The following is a 14,412-nucleotide window of genomic DNA, read 5'->3' on the forward strand; positions in this document are numbered from 1 at the left end:
ACCTGCCCTAAGGTACCTCACCTCACCTCACCTGTGACCTAACCATCCTGGTTTCCTTGCCTTCACTCGGGTGCCTTAGCTTCCATTCAATTGGGCTGTTCCATTTGCTTCCTCCGCATTGGCTTACCATAACGAGGAAAGACCTCCATAAGGTGACTGCATTGTCGACTTTATTTGGATTGAGCAAGTCCCGACTCACAAGCAGCCAGAGCAACTGCCCCGCAAGCATTCTGCATTTGCTGATATATAACCAAGTTACGCATCCTTCCGTCTGCTCAGACGATTTCTGACTGACCGAGAGGCACGAGAGGGTACTCCATCCTCGACGCACCTACCTTACCTTCGGATACCTCGCCTGCCTTATCCGTACATTTACTTGATGTACGAAGCGAGATGCCTGCACTTTCCACTTTCGCTAGTCAAGCAGAGAGAGCGCATTAAACAATATCAATTCTTGAGATCTGCACCAAGGCAAGTTGCATCAACACTTAGGTCCTGCCGCCCTTTGCTTATTTCCTGCATTCTGCAAACCGCCCGTTCTGACCATGTTTGCACTTACTTTAGAAAAGCTTGCGGCTGCCAGCTTCTAACTTTCAGCTGAGCGTATGGCCAGAGCCATCCATCACCTTGCCGATCACTCAAAGGCTGGATAATCTGATACGATCTGCATCGAATGCCTCTCCTCTAATTATTTGCCCGTTTTCTTACTAGGCATTTGTCCAGCCACGCAGTTAAGCTGGTCCCACGTCCATACCTAGGTACTCCCGACGGGAGCAAAAGCCTTCCCCGCGACTGCGACCGAGACAACGCCGATCCAAGCTGCGGCACATTGCCTTAATGTCTTACAAAAACGGCTGGCCGCGGCTCGACGTCGAGGCAAATCGCAAAGGAAAAGAAACAATGGCGTTGGAGAGGCTGCCGGGCCGAGGCCATGTAGAAGAGAAAAAGAAACCACGAAGCGGCCTCTTGCCCCCCGAGTTCCGTTGCCTGCCTGCCCAGCTGAGCACCTACCAAATGAGGTGAACCCGCAGCACCTTCCAAGCTCACACACGCACGCAGGCCTTACCGTCTGCTTGTTCGCCTTATACTACCTCAGGATGGATGCAGAAGCAGCGATTCCCAGTACGCTTTCCCACCTTCCCTTGCGTACCTACCTTAAACCAGCGCTTCCTGCCTCTATCAAAAGTCCACCCGTGACCTACCTAAGCAAGGCAGACAAGGCAGGAAGCCGCAACAGCTTTGGCCAAGCAGATCGACGGGAGTCCAACTAGTGCGGCTCGCGGACAAGGAAGCTGCCTAGGGTGGGCACTGTCACTTCTCAGTAGGCAGAAACCCAGGTTGCAGATTTGCGAGATGACATCGCCATTCGCATCCCCCCCCCCTTCTACCGTCAGCATCGTATGGTTGACATCTTCCTCGGACTTGTCCTCGACTCGTTTTTTGGCAATTCGCCTCGAGTCAACCAACACAACTCTTCTCCTCATCTTGACCGTTAATCCTTCCTCTCGACCAATCAGGCGCCCTGTTTGAGCACCTGGTACATGTCCCCTTCCAACTGCAGCTACGCATGCAGGGCAACACACAAACACACAAATCGGAACCCAACATTGTCATGCAAATTCCCCACGCCCACGCTCACGATCACTTCCTGGATCACTAGAACACCTCAGTCCATGCGTACCTTGTCACCGGTATCGCCAAACTTCATAATTCGGCCTATTACCTGGTGCAACGTCGTGTCGCCCCGCCATCGGTCAACATCACATTTGTCAGTCACCGCAGTAGTGGCGGCACATTTGTAGGTAGAATCGACAGCAGGCCTCGATAGCATTCCTTCCTGCTGATTTTCTGCAGTGATATACGACTCAGGAAAGATCCGAATCTTTGTCCATCTGTCATTTGACAGTTTCGTCCCCCCTCCAAAGCGCCACTTGTCGCCTTCTTCTGCCCTGTCTTCCATTAACTTCCTTGATGCCGTGAAACACCTTCGCTATATGACGTTGAGCGCCATTGGACAGTCTGCTTTCAGCATTGCCGACGCCTGTCAGCTATCGTCACAAGATGGATCTGGGGTCGGACATCATACACGACATCATCCACCCCACAGCAGCCTTTACGGACGTCTCCCCGTCAGAAGTCGAGCACCATGATAGTGGCATCCCGCATCGGCTTCCACCGGCCGATGATTGGGAGCGCTCCCAGCTAAATCCCAAAAACCGCATCGACAGCCTCGATCCCCTGCCCAATCCTCTGTGGCGCATCGATGGCTGTACAGGACTCGGGACGCAGTTCTACGTTCTTCCCACGTTTCTTCACTCAACGCCGCCGCTGCGTCTCGATGCCTTCGTGCCCGAGCAGTCAACTCAGACGCGTGAAATTCGGCAATTGTTGGATTTGGACGTGGCGTTTCATACTAAAGATCGCGCCCGAGTTCAAAAGCTCAACATATCTAAGCACATCCTTCGTGCTTTGCAAGTTTGGACGAAACGACTGCCCGACCCCGAGGGGTTGTTGCGATCTCTGCCATTCGGCTCTCGAATCGTTTTCAAAGACATATCTTTGGATGTCAGAGCCATAGAGATCAACATCGCACCCACGTACTATCTCGAACGTCAACTGCTCTCGGCCTCAGCCCTCACCGATATGTGGGGACCCGAAATCCAGATACCACAATGCATCGACTTCTCCGAGGTTCATGTCGTCGAGCAGATTCATGATAGTGTCTGCCTTGTTCAGATCAAAGGCCGTCTGTGGATTTTGAAGACACTGACAAGTTACACCAAGTACTTGTACCATGAACTTAAGCTTCTGTTGTCAGTAATACCACACCAAAACATCATGTCACGTCCCGCACACCTCGTCACAAAGCGTTGCACTTTTGGTAGCAAGGTTGCTGTTATTGGATTCACTCTCAAGTATCATCATTACGGTACTTTGAGAGACATTGTACCTCTATCGCGGATTCATGATACGATTTCCCCAACCGAACAAATCAAATGGTCAATACAGATTACATCGGGTGTACTGCACCACCGCAAAACCTCTGGTACATTTTATCCCGATCTCCGCCTCGACAACATCGTCTTATCAAAAGACAGAGATGCGGTCATGGTCGATTTTGAACAGCGCGGGGTGTGGTGCGAATTTGCGTCCCCGGAGATCAATGCTGTCGAATACATCCGCATATTAGCCACAGACGACGACATACCTGAAGATACCAGAGATCACTATGCCAAGATTCTGAGACGCTTGTGTCCTGACTTTGAGTCTCTTCAAGCCAGGGAGGAGTACACGAATCCGACCAACGGCTACAACGTCTGCTGGGCATCTCTCGGCCCGAGGGAACAGGAGGCATCGGAGGTGTACATGCTCGGGAGAGTGTTATGGTGCATCTTTGAGGGAGCTAGCGCACCTCAGCAAGCTGCTGTGTGGCAGTCCTATCGATGGGAGACTGACGTCGACTTTCCCGCATTTCTCAGGACGCCACCGATACTACGCTCTCTCATCGACCGTTGCACAAGTGGCCGTCGTGCCACCTTGGGTGACCAGATCGGTAGAGAGGGCAACAAGATCATTTTCAAAGGTCAAGAGAACAAGACTGAGCCTGAGGACATCCGGCAAGCTGCTGCGACGTGGTGGAAACGCGAGATAGCTTGGGCCGAGAGTTTCCTGGCCATGAGAGATTATTCAAGATCAAGTGGAGAATGGAGCGAGAACCACTTCGGCAGACCTAGCTTACAGAGCGTATTAGATGAGCTGGAGAAGATTCGAGATGAACTATGAATGAACAGACACCGGGCCAAATATGACTTTACAAAGGCTCAAACAGAACAAATGGATTCAATCAGAGATGGACGACTCGGGACTAGATAATGGTATTTATTGTATTGCAGAACAGAAGAGGAGAGGCCCTCAATAGTACGAGATGCCTGAAGCCGTAACCTATCCACCGATGTCACTGTCTAGAGGCTTGGCGCCTTGCATCCTCTAGCAGTTGTGTGATCTAAATGAGAAACAAGATTTGTGGGAGAACAGTTAGTGTGAAGGGGAGATACATGAACATGAGAAGTAGATAAAGGGGGTGAGTGTCACAGACACAAGAATGAAGAGAAGTGTGGTAAGAATCTTGTCCTCCCCAAAGACCAGAGAAGCGCTGTGTGCTTCCCTATCCTTTCCTTCATCTAATAAAAGGATGCAGTGTAGGAATATGGTCCCGTGGACATGTGCGTGTGGTCCACGTCATCTCATCCTCTTGGATCCCCGATCATGCCCCTGACTCTGTCCGTGGCGTTTCGACCCCGCCCCGGACGAACTTGCAACGGCCAAGCCGCTGCTGCCGCCGCCGCTGCCGCCGGACCTCCTCAACCGAGCAATGAGGGAGCGGAATTTCTCGACGTAGGTGGCCGGCGCACCGTTGACGCCCAGCTGGTCCAGGATGTCTTCGAGGCTGTGGAGGAAGGGTGCGGCCGCGTCGGGCGGGAGGAGGTTCAGCACGCCGAGGACGAAGTCTTCGTCGCGGTCCCCCACGAGGCGGAGGAAGAGGTTCTTGTCCCGGCGGGCGATGGCGGCGGGTCTTGCAGTTGATAGTGGAGGCACGAAGTCGCGGTTGCGCTCTACGACGGCGGCGAGGATGTAGACTAGGGTGCGGGCGGCGCTTATTCGTTCCCGGGGCTCTAGGGGCCGGTCGCGCTTGAAGATTGAGGTGCGGACGAGGCCTATTACGCCGTTGATGTGTCGTGCGGCCCAGGCTACGTCGCGGGGACCCTCTGCTGAGCCTCCTTCTGAGGAGGAGGAGAAGGGGGTGATGGTGGATGATGTGGTGTTGGCGTAGGCGTGGAGCTCGCGCAGGACGCGGTGGACGCGGTGGGAGAGCTTGCGGAAGGGGTCGTTTACGGGGTCCGTGGAGCGCATCTGAGAGAGGAAGTAGTGGAAGAAGTCGTTGTTGGCGAGGAGCATGCGGAAGATTGTGCCCTCGAGGTCGCGGCGCTTGACGGGCTTCTTGCCCGTGGAGGGCGGGTCGGAGAAGAGGTCTGGGCGGTAGTCTTCGGGGGACGAGGACGAGGACATGACTGCCGAGAGCATCTCGCGGGCTTCGTGGACGCGGTGTGGATTCGGGTGCTGCCGCTGCTCTTCTTCCTCTGCCTCGTCGTCGGAGTCGGTGTTTTCAGAGTCCTCTTCCGAGTCTGGGGTGACGACGTCACAGCGGAGGCCGTCGGCTAGGACGTCCAGGTGGAAGGCCGATATGTCGGAAAAGGGGTCGCCAATCTCTTCTGGGTAGCCGTCCGCGGTCATGGTCAGGGGCGATGTCGGGTCGTGGTCGTAGAGCGTCTGCTTGACGAGCTGGTCCAGGAGCCAGAGGAGATGCTTACAGGGCGGGCCGGCCTTTTGCTGCTGTTCCCGGCACGAGCACCGGGGCGTCGCGAAGGGGCTGTCGGGGGACCCGATACGGATGGAACGGGGCACGAGCTCCGTCATCTGGAAGGCGTAGACGTCGTCCCTGAGGCGGCAGTACTGCAGCGAGAGGCGGGGCGGGTCCTTGAAGGCCTCGCGGACGCGCAGGCGGGCTTCGGGGGAGAGCGAGTCGACCTTGTAGACGAGCTTGGAGGGGGATCGGATGACGGAGTGGTCGTCGTCGTCGACGAGAGACGAGTCCGAATCGGACTCTGGCTCGGAGCTGCTGGGGCCGCCGCCATCGTCGTCTCCGTAGTCGTCGTTGTCATCGTCGTAGTAATCTGAAGTGGTGATATCGCCGAGGGACTGCCGGTGCGCCTGGGCTCTGGTTGTGGGAGGCATCCTTGTTCCCAGAGAGAGCTCTCTGAACTTGGCTACGGGGGTGGGAGAGGAGGAGGAAGACATTTATGGTGTGTGAAAGGAGCAGTGAAGTTCTATTTGTTTCACAGAGCCTGCTGATGAAGAAGGGGTCTCCATGGTGATTCGGTTCACGGGTTACTTATAGGCTCCAAAGGTCAGATGGCAGGGGGGGAAAGGAAGGGGGAAGGGGGAAAGGGGGGCGGAGTGAGGCCAACTATGACGAGACCCCCAGAGACCCAATGCTAGTGCTAGTTGGCGAAGCTGGCGATGCTGGATGGATGTTGGAACAGGGGGAGAAGCGTAGTAAGGTAAGGTAGGCAGATGAAGACAAGTCTAAGACGAGCCCCGGTGCAGACACACGAGTGGTAGACGAGCATGTCCCATGGAGATGAACGATGTGACGCATAGCAGTAGTAGGGGTGCGGTAAAGAGGGCAAGAGCAGAATGTAGGACGACTACTGGCCGGTTCGGGATCCCCCCTCCCCCTTGTCTTGCGAGAAGCTGATCAGATCACCTTCTAGAAACAATTCCATTTCCTAAACTTTTTTTCTTTCTGCATACTCGCCCGGCCCCTGATCCCGGATCCGCTGCTGCTGGGAAGAAATCAGGCGGGATGAGGTGGAGGGATGTGGGAGGTCGGCTCGCCCTGGCCGAGACCGAAGTCTGGATGTGTGCCGTGAGCTCAGCAACCATGCCGGGACAAGCAGAAAGCTCGGGCTGAGGGCGTGGTTCTGCAGCGCAATAGAGAGTTGGGACAAGGTTTTGGGTCGTGAAACTCCACATCAGGTGGTCGTAGAAGCTTGGGTGGAAAGGAAAGCAATGCAGAGTAAGGTCAGGCCAAAGAGAAACATCGGACTGCGCAGATCGAAGGTCTTTGCGCCGTGCGGCGGCGGCGCGTGGCATGGGGAAGAAGAGGGGCATTGGTCTCTTCTTTTCCATGTCCAGGGTCTGGGAAAAAAGCTACGACGCATGAACAATGAGAGAACTGACCGAGAAGGTCTCGTCTGGCGCGACTCATAGGACGAAGTACGGCAAAGTCGGGGAGGGGGGGGAGGGAGCGAGGAAGATGGAGAGAATGCACTGCGACAATGAGAGACTGGCGACGAGATACGTTGATTTCCGCGCTGTGGTTCGCCAGATTGCGATGAGTCCTACTTTGACGACGATGATGGAAGAAGAGAAGCCGAAGTTGATAGTGAGAGGCAGCATCCTGGCCGGCCGGGGTGCTGGGTAAGGTACCCTGGCCCGGTTGAAGAGGTTAAAAGTGGAGTCGCGTCTATCTCCCAAAGGCCGAACCGCACGGCCGACCGCCGAAGGACCGCTCCTCCACCGTTCGGTACCGTGGGCTCCAGCCTTCCACTCCCGCCAGGGAACCTAACACGCCAGAAGTTCCCTTCCGTCTTCAAGGCACCTCCAGCCACGGCTCAAGCCACAAATGCGTTACTGCCATTGGTCCAAGGCCGCGCAAGGAGGAGACCAGCATCCGGCTGCCCAATGAGGTCCCAGGCGTTTTCTGAAAACTGTCCAGTCGCTTGCTGCCTCTTGGGGCCTGGGGCCGCGCAAACGGGCCGCTGGTCACCCCACCGGGGCTACGCCGAAAACGGGAACCACAGCCCCGAACGGGCCGGCCGGTTCTGCGACCGCGTTCGTGGGTTCGCGCCCCACTTTCTTCCCTTTTCTGACGTGTATCAGGCTCTGGTTCCATGAGAAATCCAACTTCACACTCACAGCCTTCCTCCCGGCCGCATCACCGGCCGCATCCCCCCAAGTGGTTGCGGCCCTTTCGACCTATCCATTTTGCTGTGCTGTCGTGCTCCTACAGACCGTCATAAACACCTCACAAGGCTTTCTCGAAGCGTAGGGACCGCTGTCCGCTGGGTTCCAAACTCCCGGAAATCGGTTGGAACGCCTTACAAGTCGGAAGGAGGGGGTCGATGGCTGAGAGGCCTCACGACGGTCTGGCGTACCCTAGACAGTTGGGTATTTGGACTCGTTCGCTGCAACCTAGAGCCAACCAAACTTCAACCATAGGATCATCACGGTATTCGTCGTCCTGTACGGCTCCCGATAACCGACCAATCACCATGATCGATCGTCGATGGACTGAGGCCCGTTGGACTTGACATCGGCCTCTGCGGCATTTTCTCAGCCGCAGAAGTCTTAACGGACTTCACCGGCAGTGCTTGACCTTGGCCAAGCATCAACGGCTTCCCCATGGGTCTCTAGGCAGATGACAGGGGCAAAAGGGGCTTCGCAGGATCATTGGTAGAGGCATCTAGCGGCGTGGTCTATTCATAGTCCGTATAAGTGCTCTCGTGTCACCATGGATGTTTGGATTTGGGTGTCATCCTTCGGACAGGCTTCGGACAGGCGCGATAGCCGCCTGCAAGAGCCTAGCTCTCCAGGCTCGGCAGCCTTTCCAACTTCAGAGGAAACAGGGTTCTATGTGTGACGCATCTCGGCAACGAAAAGTGTACCAAGTCTAGACGGTGTTCCCCTGGGCTGGGGCAGGGCGATGTGACTTCATATCACATGACGCCAGACTGACGATGATGGGTCGGGATGCCAAAAACCGTAGTCACGCGTTAGGAGGGTGGTATGATGAGCAAAACATACAGATAGAAGTATGCTTTGTAGTCGAGTTACAAAAAGCCGCGCAATCGTCTCTTGGTCGGAAAGTGGTGAGTTTAGGGTTATCGGCACGGGTCAAGGCCATCTGATCTCTACTGCCGAGCGGAAAATGCTCTCAGCTTTGGTCACTTCTTCGCACACCCCTTAGCTTGCCCCCTTTCCGATCCACGTGCAGCTACTCCTCGTCGGGCAAATAAAGCTCTTGGTTGCAGAACTCTGATTCATACGCGATTGATCACGTCCTCACAATGACTCTGACATTTCCGTCAAACTCATCAGGTGATTTCCAACGTTGTAATTAAGCTATAAAGCCAACGTTGTCTAATAGTCATGTCGATCTATCAAGCGGACGTCGTAACTGATCAATGCTCCTAGTACACTGTCCGTGTTCTTCCTAGTATTGCTGTGCCTCTTCTGCTGTGGAAAATGTGATTTTGAATGAGTCTTCCCAAGACCAATCGTTTCCGACAGATGAGTCTTGAAAGGCTTTGCCTACTTGTGAGCCATGGCTGGCCACGTCTTCTCCTCAAATCGAACCACGCGACCTGCATGATCAGGTTCAAGCACCTGCCTCCCAAGAACGACGTCCATAATGACTCCAATTTGAAACAAAGCCAGACAACACGTAAGAACGCCACACAGCTGCGTCACCATAGGGCTATAATCGGCGTGAACGGCATACACGGTAGGCATAGCCGCTAAAGACCACCCGGCAACGTAACAAAAGGGCAGAATCGGCAGCACGAAGACGCTCTTCCACCCGTTGAACCACTCGCGGTACCGGTACGTCATAGCGATGCCCAAAAACACGGCCGAGACGTTGCAGAACGCCCACCAGCAGGGGAACAAGCTAAACAGCACGAGAGGCTGGTGGCCGTAGTAGAGGTACAGTCCGCCGTAGTTGAGCAGGCACTCCTCAAGACGATGTCAAACAGGCCCGCGAGGCCGAGGAAGACCAACAGCGTTTTGTTGCTTACCCCGCGCATGAGGGCGCCAAAGATGGAGCATCCTAGCACGGCGCCAAAGGACCACCAGATGATGCCGACATATACATCGAATTCCCGGCCGAGAAAGGTGAACATGAGCTGGGACGGGTCGTGGGATTGCGACCAGTAGCAGTTTGCGAGGTAGTTGTCGACGGCCTCGGGCAGGACGCAGGTCGCGGCGCCGAGGGTCAGGGCCGTGGGGACGGTGGAGGACCAGCGCTTGCTCTCTGCGAGGGAGATGAGCACGAAGGCGAGGGAGAGGGCGAGGAGGATCGTCGAGACGACGCGGACGTGGGTTGCCTCTTGGGCGAAGGCGTCGTTTGGAGGGGCGATGGTGCGGAACGTCGAGTCGAATGTGACTTTGACTTGGGCGTTTTGGGCGGATATGAGGGGTAGTGTAAAGAGAATGGAGGCTGCGGTGAGAACCGGCCGGTTGGAAAACTGCTTCATGATGGAGTGTGGTTGGTATGGAAACGAGGATGTACAGTGATGAACAGTATGACTGGGTGTTGAAAAGTTGTATTTAGTTGTGCAAAAATCAATGTCACAGCTAGGCTTTGAACTTCAAAAGCTGTGTTATAAGTCAGGACGTTTTTTATATATTGACAGACGTCTTTGTTGTTCCGAGTTAGTAAGTTCGGGACCGAACGAACCCTTCGAGCTTGAGGCTGTGGTCGGGGATTTCCCACATGGAGAGATCCTACCATGTTCGGAGAGATCCTGTCCATGTTTGCCACAGCATTTGAAGAAAAGTATCGATGACGTATCAACAGACCATCCTAGAGAAGCGGGAACCAGAACGTTGCCGGTGGGCTTTACGACTTGATCCCAAGATACCCAAAACGGTAGTTCGGAGCCGAGGTCGAGGGGACGCTGTTCCAATGGATTAGTATTTGACCCCGACTAGATCCTGTTTTCCTTATAGTATGGAGCCCTCGCTTGAACGAATACATCACTTCGAAGAAAATCTCGGAATTTCATGTCTGTGTCATTTCTTCATCATTTCTCGTCAAAAAAAGCCTTGGTCAAGTTACCCGGCTGGGAGGCATCTGGCCTCTTGATATACAACACATTCCCGCTGCGTACAATCAGCACGCCCAAACTCCATATACCCCTATCTATAGCCAGACTCTACAACAAACAAGAAAAAACAACGAATGTAATGAAATGGGTATATCAAATCGCCTGCGCCACCTTGCCTCTGTGACCCCCCGCCTCTCCTTGTGTCGCCTCCTCTTCCCTATCGCCAGCAGAGCATTCCGCCGGCGGCAGAACTCGATCGACTGAGTGTGTCGAGTGCGACATGATATCAATAGTTGTACGAACATTAATGACCGGTCGGTCGCGCGCCTGCGTCTCCTGGACATGGCTCCTCTGACCGAGGTCGGAAGACGGCCTCGACGCGTCGTAGTCCTCGTAGTCGTCCCGCCCGTCGTCCCGGGCCGTCTTGTTCAGCTCAATACTGGACCCGGTGCCGGATAAAGCCCGATCAATGTCGTTGAATGTTCGTACGGTGGAGTTTGAGTTTTCGGATTTGCCTCCTCTGGCGATGGCGCCGGACGTTTCCTTTGTTCCTGGGTGGCCGCTCGTGTTGACCCAGCCTGCGCCTGACGGACGAGATTGCTTACTCTTGTTGCTCCATCCGAATCCCCAGTTCTGGAAGAGAGGTCGGAGACTGGTGACCGAAGCCGCGATGATGCCGAGGGCGGGCTCCAGGACACTCCAGATGGCGACGTCGCTATTGGTAGAAGGGTTAGCCAGGTGCTCATGTCAAGTCAGACATTTGGGGACGTACATTGTTTCGTAGAGGAAGTCAGCCGAGATGGCGAGACGTCTCACATATGGTATGCGTACTATAAGAGCAACGCCAGCACTAGATGTTCGTTAGAACCAGGATGCTACGCCACGTATTGGAATTGTTTTGACTTACACCATGCCCATACTCAGGAGAACGGCAACGAGTGCCTTTGTCCGCCGGTTCAAGTTGACGTTCCATAAGAGGGCAATCGGCAGCAGACCCATGCACCAGTCTGATATCGCCGAGATGATGCTGTGTGCAATGGTTGCGTCCGGGACGATGTTGAAGTTGATACACGACCCAGGGTCTCCGTACAGTTGTCTCCAAAAGTAGGATGGAGGCATGCACTGAAAGGTCATGATGCAGAAGAAGGCAATGGAGATCATCCAGACGACGACGAGGTTGGCGTATATGATATAACGGTGGACTTTGTTGAGAGCGAGTCGAAGGAGCAGGAGACAAATCGAGGTTCGAATCGCCAGTGTGATTGGAGAGTATAAGACTTCACAGATGTACCAGGCTCTAAGGGAGACGGCGGCTTGGTCGACTGTGAGTTCCGTAATGTGCTTTCCAGTGGCACCGTTGGTGACACCGTGGAGGGCGATGCCGCCGTAAACTGTGTAACCAAGCTGCGAGGTGTTCATGTAAGTGGCAGGTAAGGGAAGAACGCGAGGATCGGGCAAAGTACTGACCATGGCCCCGAAGATAAGCCAATCATCAACAGCTAAACTCTTGACGATGCATACTTTGACGTAGGCTCTTGCCAAGACGAAGAAGCCGGCCGCGAGCATAAAGGACAGCTGAACAGCAAAGAGCTGCATGCCTCTGTTTTGGATGTCATCGTGCGGAACCCGTGATTCTAGTGAGCCGTCCATGTTGCAAGTCGGAATGGCGAAGTATGGTTCAAGCAAAACACCAGAGACATTGGGCCTCCCAGTGCCATGGAAATGCGGATGGCGAGGACTTATAAGCCCTCTCACTCTCAGCCTGGTGTGTCCGGCCCAACTTGCGCCATCCCATATGTCAAAAAAGAACATTCAGTGGGGGGAGGGAGCTCAGAGAGGAAAAAGAAAACGCCCCTACATGTACCGGTTCCCCACGAGGAGACCAGGTATCGAGAGTGCATCTCTCTCAACTACTTTAAATTAAAACATCCCAGGCCCAAATCGTGTTCTCCTCCATCTAAAGATTGCATGTTCCGGAAAACCTTCTCTTACAACGAAATCTCGCTTCTGAAATCTTCTCTCGAGGCCAAATTCTCCGTGCCGATAATCCGTGCCTAACACCGCTATTTGATAAAAATAAGAGGCTATGCGACATGCAAAGAATGGAAAAGCAAGACCCTCCATCGGGTCACTTGCTGGCTAAGCAGTACATCTGCGCCATGATGGAGGGACAGGACGCAACTTGCAGCTGCCGCGAGGAAGCAGGGGTAAAGACAGCCACACCCACGTCTAGGGTTTGACTGGGATTGACAAGTTCAGGGTCGCCCACAAGGCCTGCATATACGCACAGAGAAATTGCCAGTCAACAGGCGCACGACAAGTTTCTCTCCGGTAGTTCCGTGATTCCGAGTGGTTCTGGTTCATCTGCAAGCCATATGCTTTGGGAGAAAGCGAATCCACACTTGGAGAAAAGAAAACCCCACAGAGTAGGTAATACGGGGTTGAGTGGGATGATGCCAGTCCCAACTAGGGTCGGTTTCTGACTGGGCCAGCCAGTTCAGACGAAAAGGGTTCCTCTTCTCCGGACCAACGATGCCGAGGATCCAAAAAGCAGGGCTCTTTTACCAAGAATCTGACAGGTATGATACGCCGTAGCGAGTGTTATGTGACAGGAATGGGGTTGTGATGGAGGTTTGATCAGCTTTGTCACGCCCGTGGTTATTGGTTTCCTCGAGAGCCACATCAAACCGATAAGTCTTACCTCACAGATCCAGCCAGACTGTGATCAGGATGAGATTCCCTGTCTAACTGTTGTTGATCTCGCGATATCCGTACATGGCTCCCAGTCGAATGCCCAAATTGAAAGCGGAGATGGGTTCCAAGGCCCCGGATCATGACCAGGCCACATAAGCCGCGGACTGGGGGGACAGCGTCATATCTCAGAGCTTCAGAAGTGCGAAATGTGCAATTGGCTGTAGTACATCGATATGATCCTGCCTGCTGGATAACTGGTGGCGAGAGGCCGTAGCTCCTGATCGACGGAGAGAATCGTCAGTCCGCATTGACTATTTTATCTCTTAAGAAAAGAAATCATTAGTCGGAGCAACAAGGCGGAAACCACAAGAGTCGAGATTCAATGGTGGCTCTCTCAGTTATGTTTATGACCAAGTCATTAGCCTGCTGGTAAGCAGACAAGGTCCCGATAACCACGCATTTATTGCGCATCAGAATGATTAGTTAAGGCCTGCTTTGCAATGTGGTCCCTCGGTGCATATCTGGCCGTGAGCATTCTACCTTTGGGCCACTGGTAGCTGTGATTCGGCCGAAGCCGAAAGGCCATCCGTATCCGTACATGGGGTACGCTGACCGCACCCCTAATGGAAACTGCAATGACCTGGAAGATTTTTTTCTCGGTCTCGAGGGTCGCCTGGCGGTCGGCAAGTTTGCTCATCGTACGATCCGAAAGAAGGCAGAGTAAGCCAGAGTGGACGACATGGATACCCGAGTGAGGTTAGGTTGGATCGGTGGATGGGCAGCAACGGAGGACAACACTGTCTCAGTGTATCGGCCGTACGAAGAACCACTCGTTAGTTCAGCCCTTCCCGCGGCGGGACCAACGTTCGTTTAGCCAAAAAGGCTGGCGAGTCATTGCCATCGGCCGACGAATGCGAAAATTGCCAGTACGTGTGTGGGCCAGGTCGTGCGGAACCGCGGAGACTGGAGTCAACAGGGAAGCTTGGCCAGACAGAGCCGGTGCAGGTTCAGTATCGCTGACCTGTCAAATGCTGGGAGAGGTGGGCGGGCAGACAGGATCGGATTAAGGCCGTGATGTATTTGTAAATGCCTCTAAGTAATTGCCGTGGCGGTCAGGCGTTGAAGAGGAGGAAAGTCGAGGATCATGACAGAAAAGAAAGTTGATGTTGGATGGAGATGGCGGAGGTCCAACGAGACCGAAGCAAACACCAGGGTCCCACAGGCCGGGGGAGCCTGCCGGAGCCAGGGGCATTGTTTGGATTCACCA

At 54.3% G+C, this 14,412-nt stretch overlaps 4 protein-coding genes across 4 annotated transcripts; 2 read left to right on the forward strand and 2 right to left on the reverse strand.

Annotated features, from left to right (window-relative positions):
- The first annotated feature begins 1,747 nt into the window (after window positions 1–1,747).
- Window positions 1,748–4,002, forward strand: BDP81DRAFT_196113 (uncharacterized protein). Its single transcript, XM_060582477.1, has 2 exons — window positions 1,748–1,802; window positions 1,855–4,002. The coding sequence occupies exon 2, from the start codon at window positions 2,062–2,064 to the stop codon at window positions 3,781–3,783; it is 1,722 nt and encodes a 573-aa protein (XP_060447661.1). The 5' UTR covers window positions 1,748–1,802; window positions 1,855–2,061; the 3' UTR covers window positions 3,784–4,002.
- A 237-nt stretch (window positions 4,003–4,239) lies between these two features.
- Window positions 4,240–5,793, reverse strand: BDP81DRAFT_315003 (uncharacterized protein; the record flags this gene model as incomplete). The annotated part of the gene is made up of 1 exon (XM_060584052.1): window positions 4,240–5,793. One exon carries the CDS (start codon window positions 5,791–5,793, stop codon window positions 4,240–4,242), a length of 1,554 nt encoding a protein of 517 aa, XP_060447662.1.
- Window positions 5,794–9,293: 3,500 nt separating this feature from the next.
- Window positions 9,294–9,645, forward strand: BDP81DRAFT_423335 (uncharacterized protein). Its single transcript, XM_060590059.1, has one exon. It carries the CDS (start codon window positions 9,367–9,369, stop codon window positions 9,556–9,558), a length of 192 nt encoding a protein of 63 aa, XP_060447663.1. The 5' UTR covers window positions 9,294–9,366; the 3' UTR covers window positions 9,559–9,645.
- Window positions 9,646–10,604: 959 nt separating this feature from the next.
- Window positions 10,605–12,101, reverse strand: BDP81DRAFT_459628 (uncharacterized protein; the record flags this gene model as incomplete). The annotated part of the gene is made up of 4 exons (XM_060593563.1): window positions 10,605–11,166; window positions 11,224–11,301; window positions 11,359–11,855; window positions 11,919–12,101. The coding sequence occupies 4 exons, from the start codon at window positions 12,099–12,101 to the stop codon at window positions 10,605–10,607; spliced, it is 1,320 nt and encodes a 439-aa protein (XP_060447664.1).
- Window positions 12,102–14,412: the final 2,311 nt, after the last annotated feature.

Source organism: Colletotrichum phormii (assembly GCF_030913505.1).
Source record: "Colletotrichum phormii strain CBS 102054 chromosome Unknown BDP81scaffold_6, whole genome shotgun sequence".
In the NCBI taxonomy this organism is placed as follows: Eukaryota; Fungi; Ascomycota; class Sordariomycetes; order Glomerellales; family Glomerellaceae; genus Colletotrichum; species Colletotrichum phormii.

Bases quoted from the DNA above. Each gene is read 5' to 3' on its own strand.
- BDP81DRAFT_196113 (XM_060582477.1), top strand. From the start codon at position 2,062: ATGGATCTGGGGTCGGACATCATACACGACATCATCCACCCCACAGCA.
- BDP81DRAFT_423335 (XM_060590059.1), top strand. From the start codon at position 9,367: ATGTCAAACAGGCCCGCGAGGCCGAGGAAGACCAACAGCGTTTTGTTG.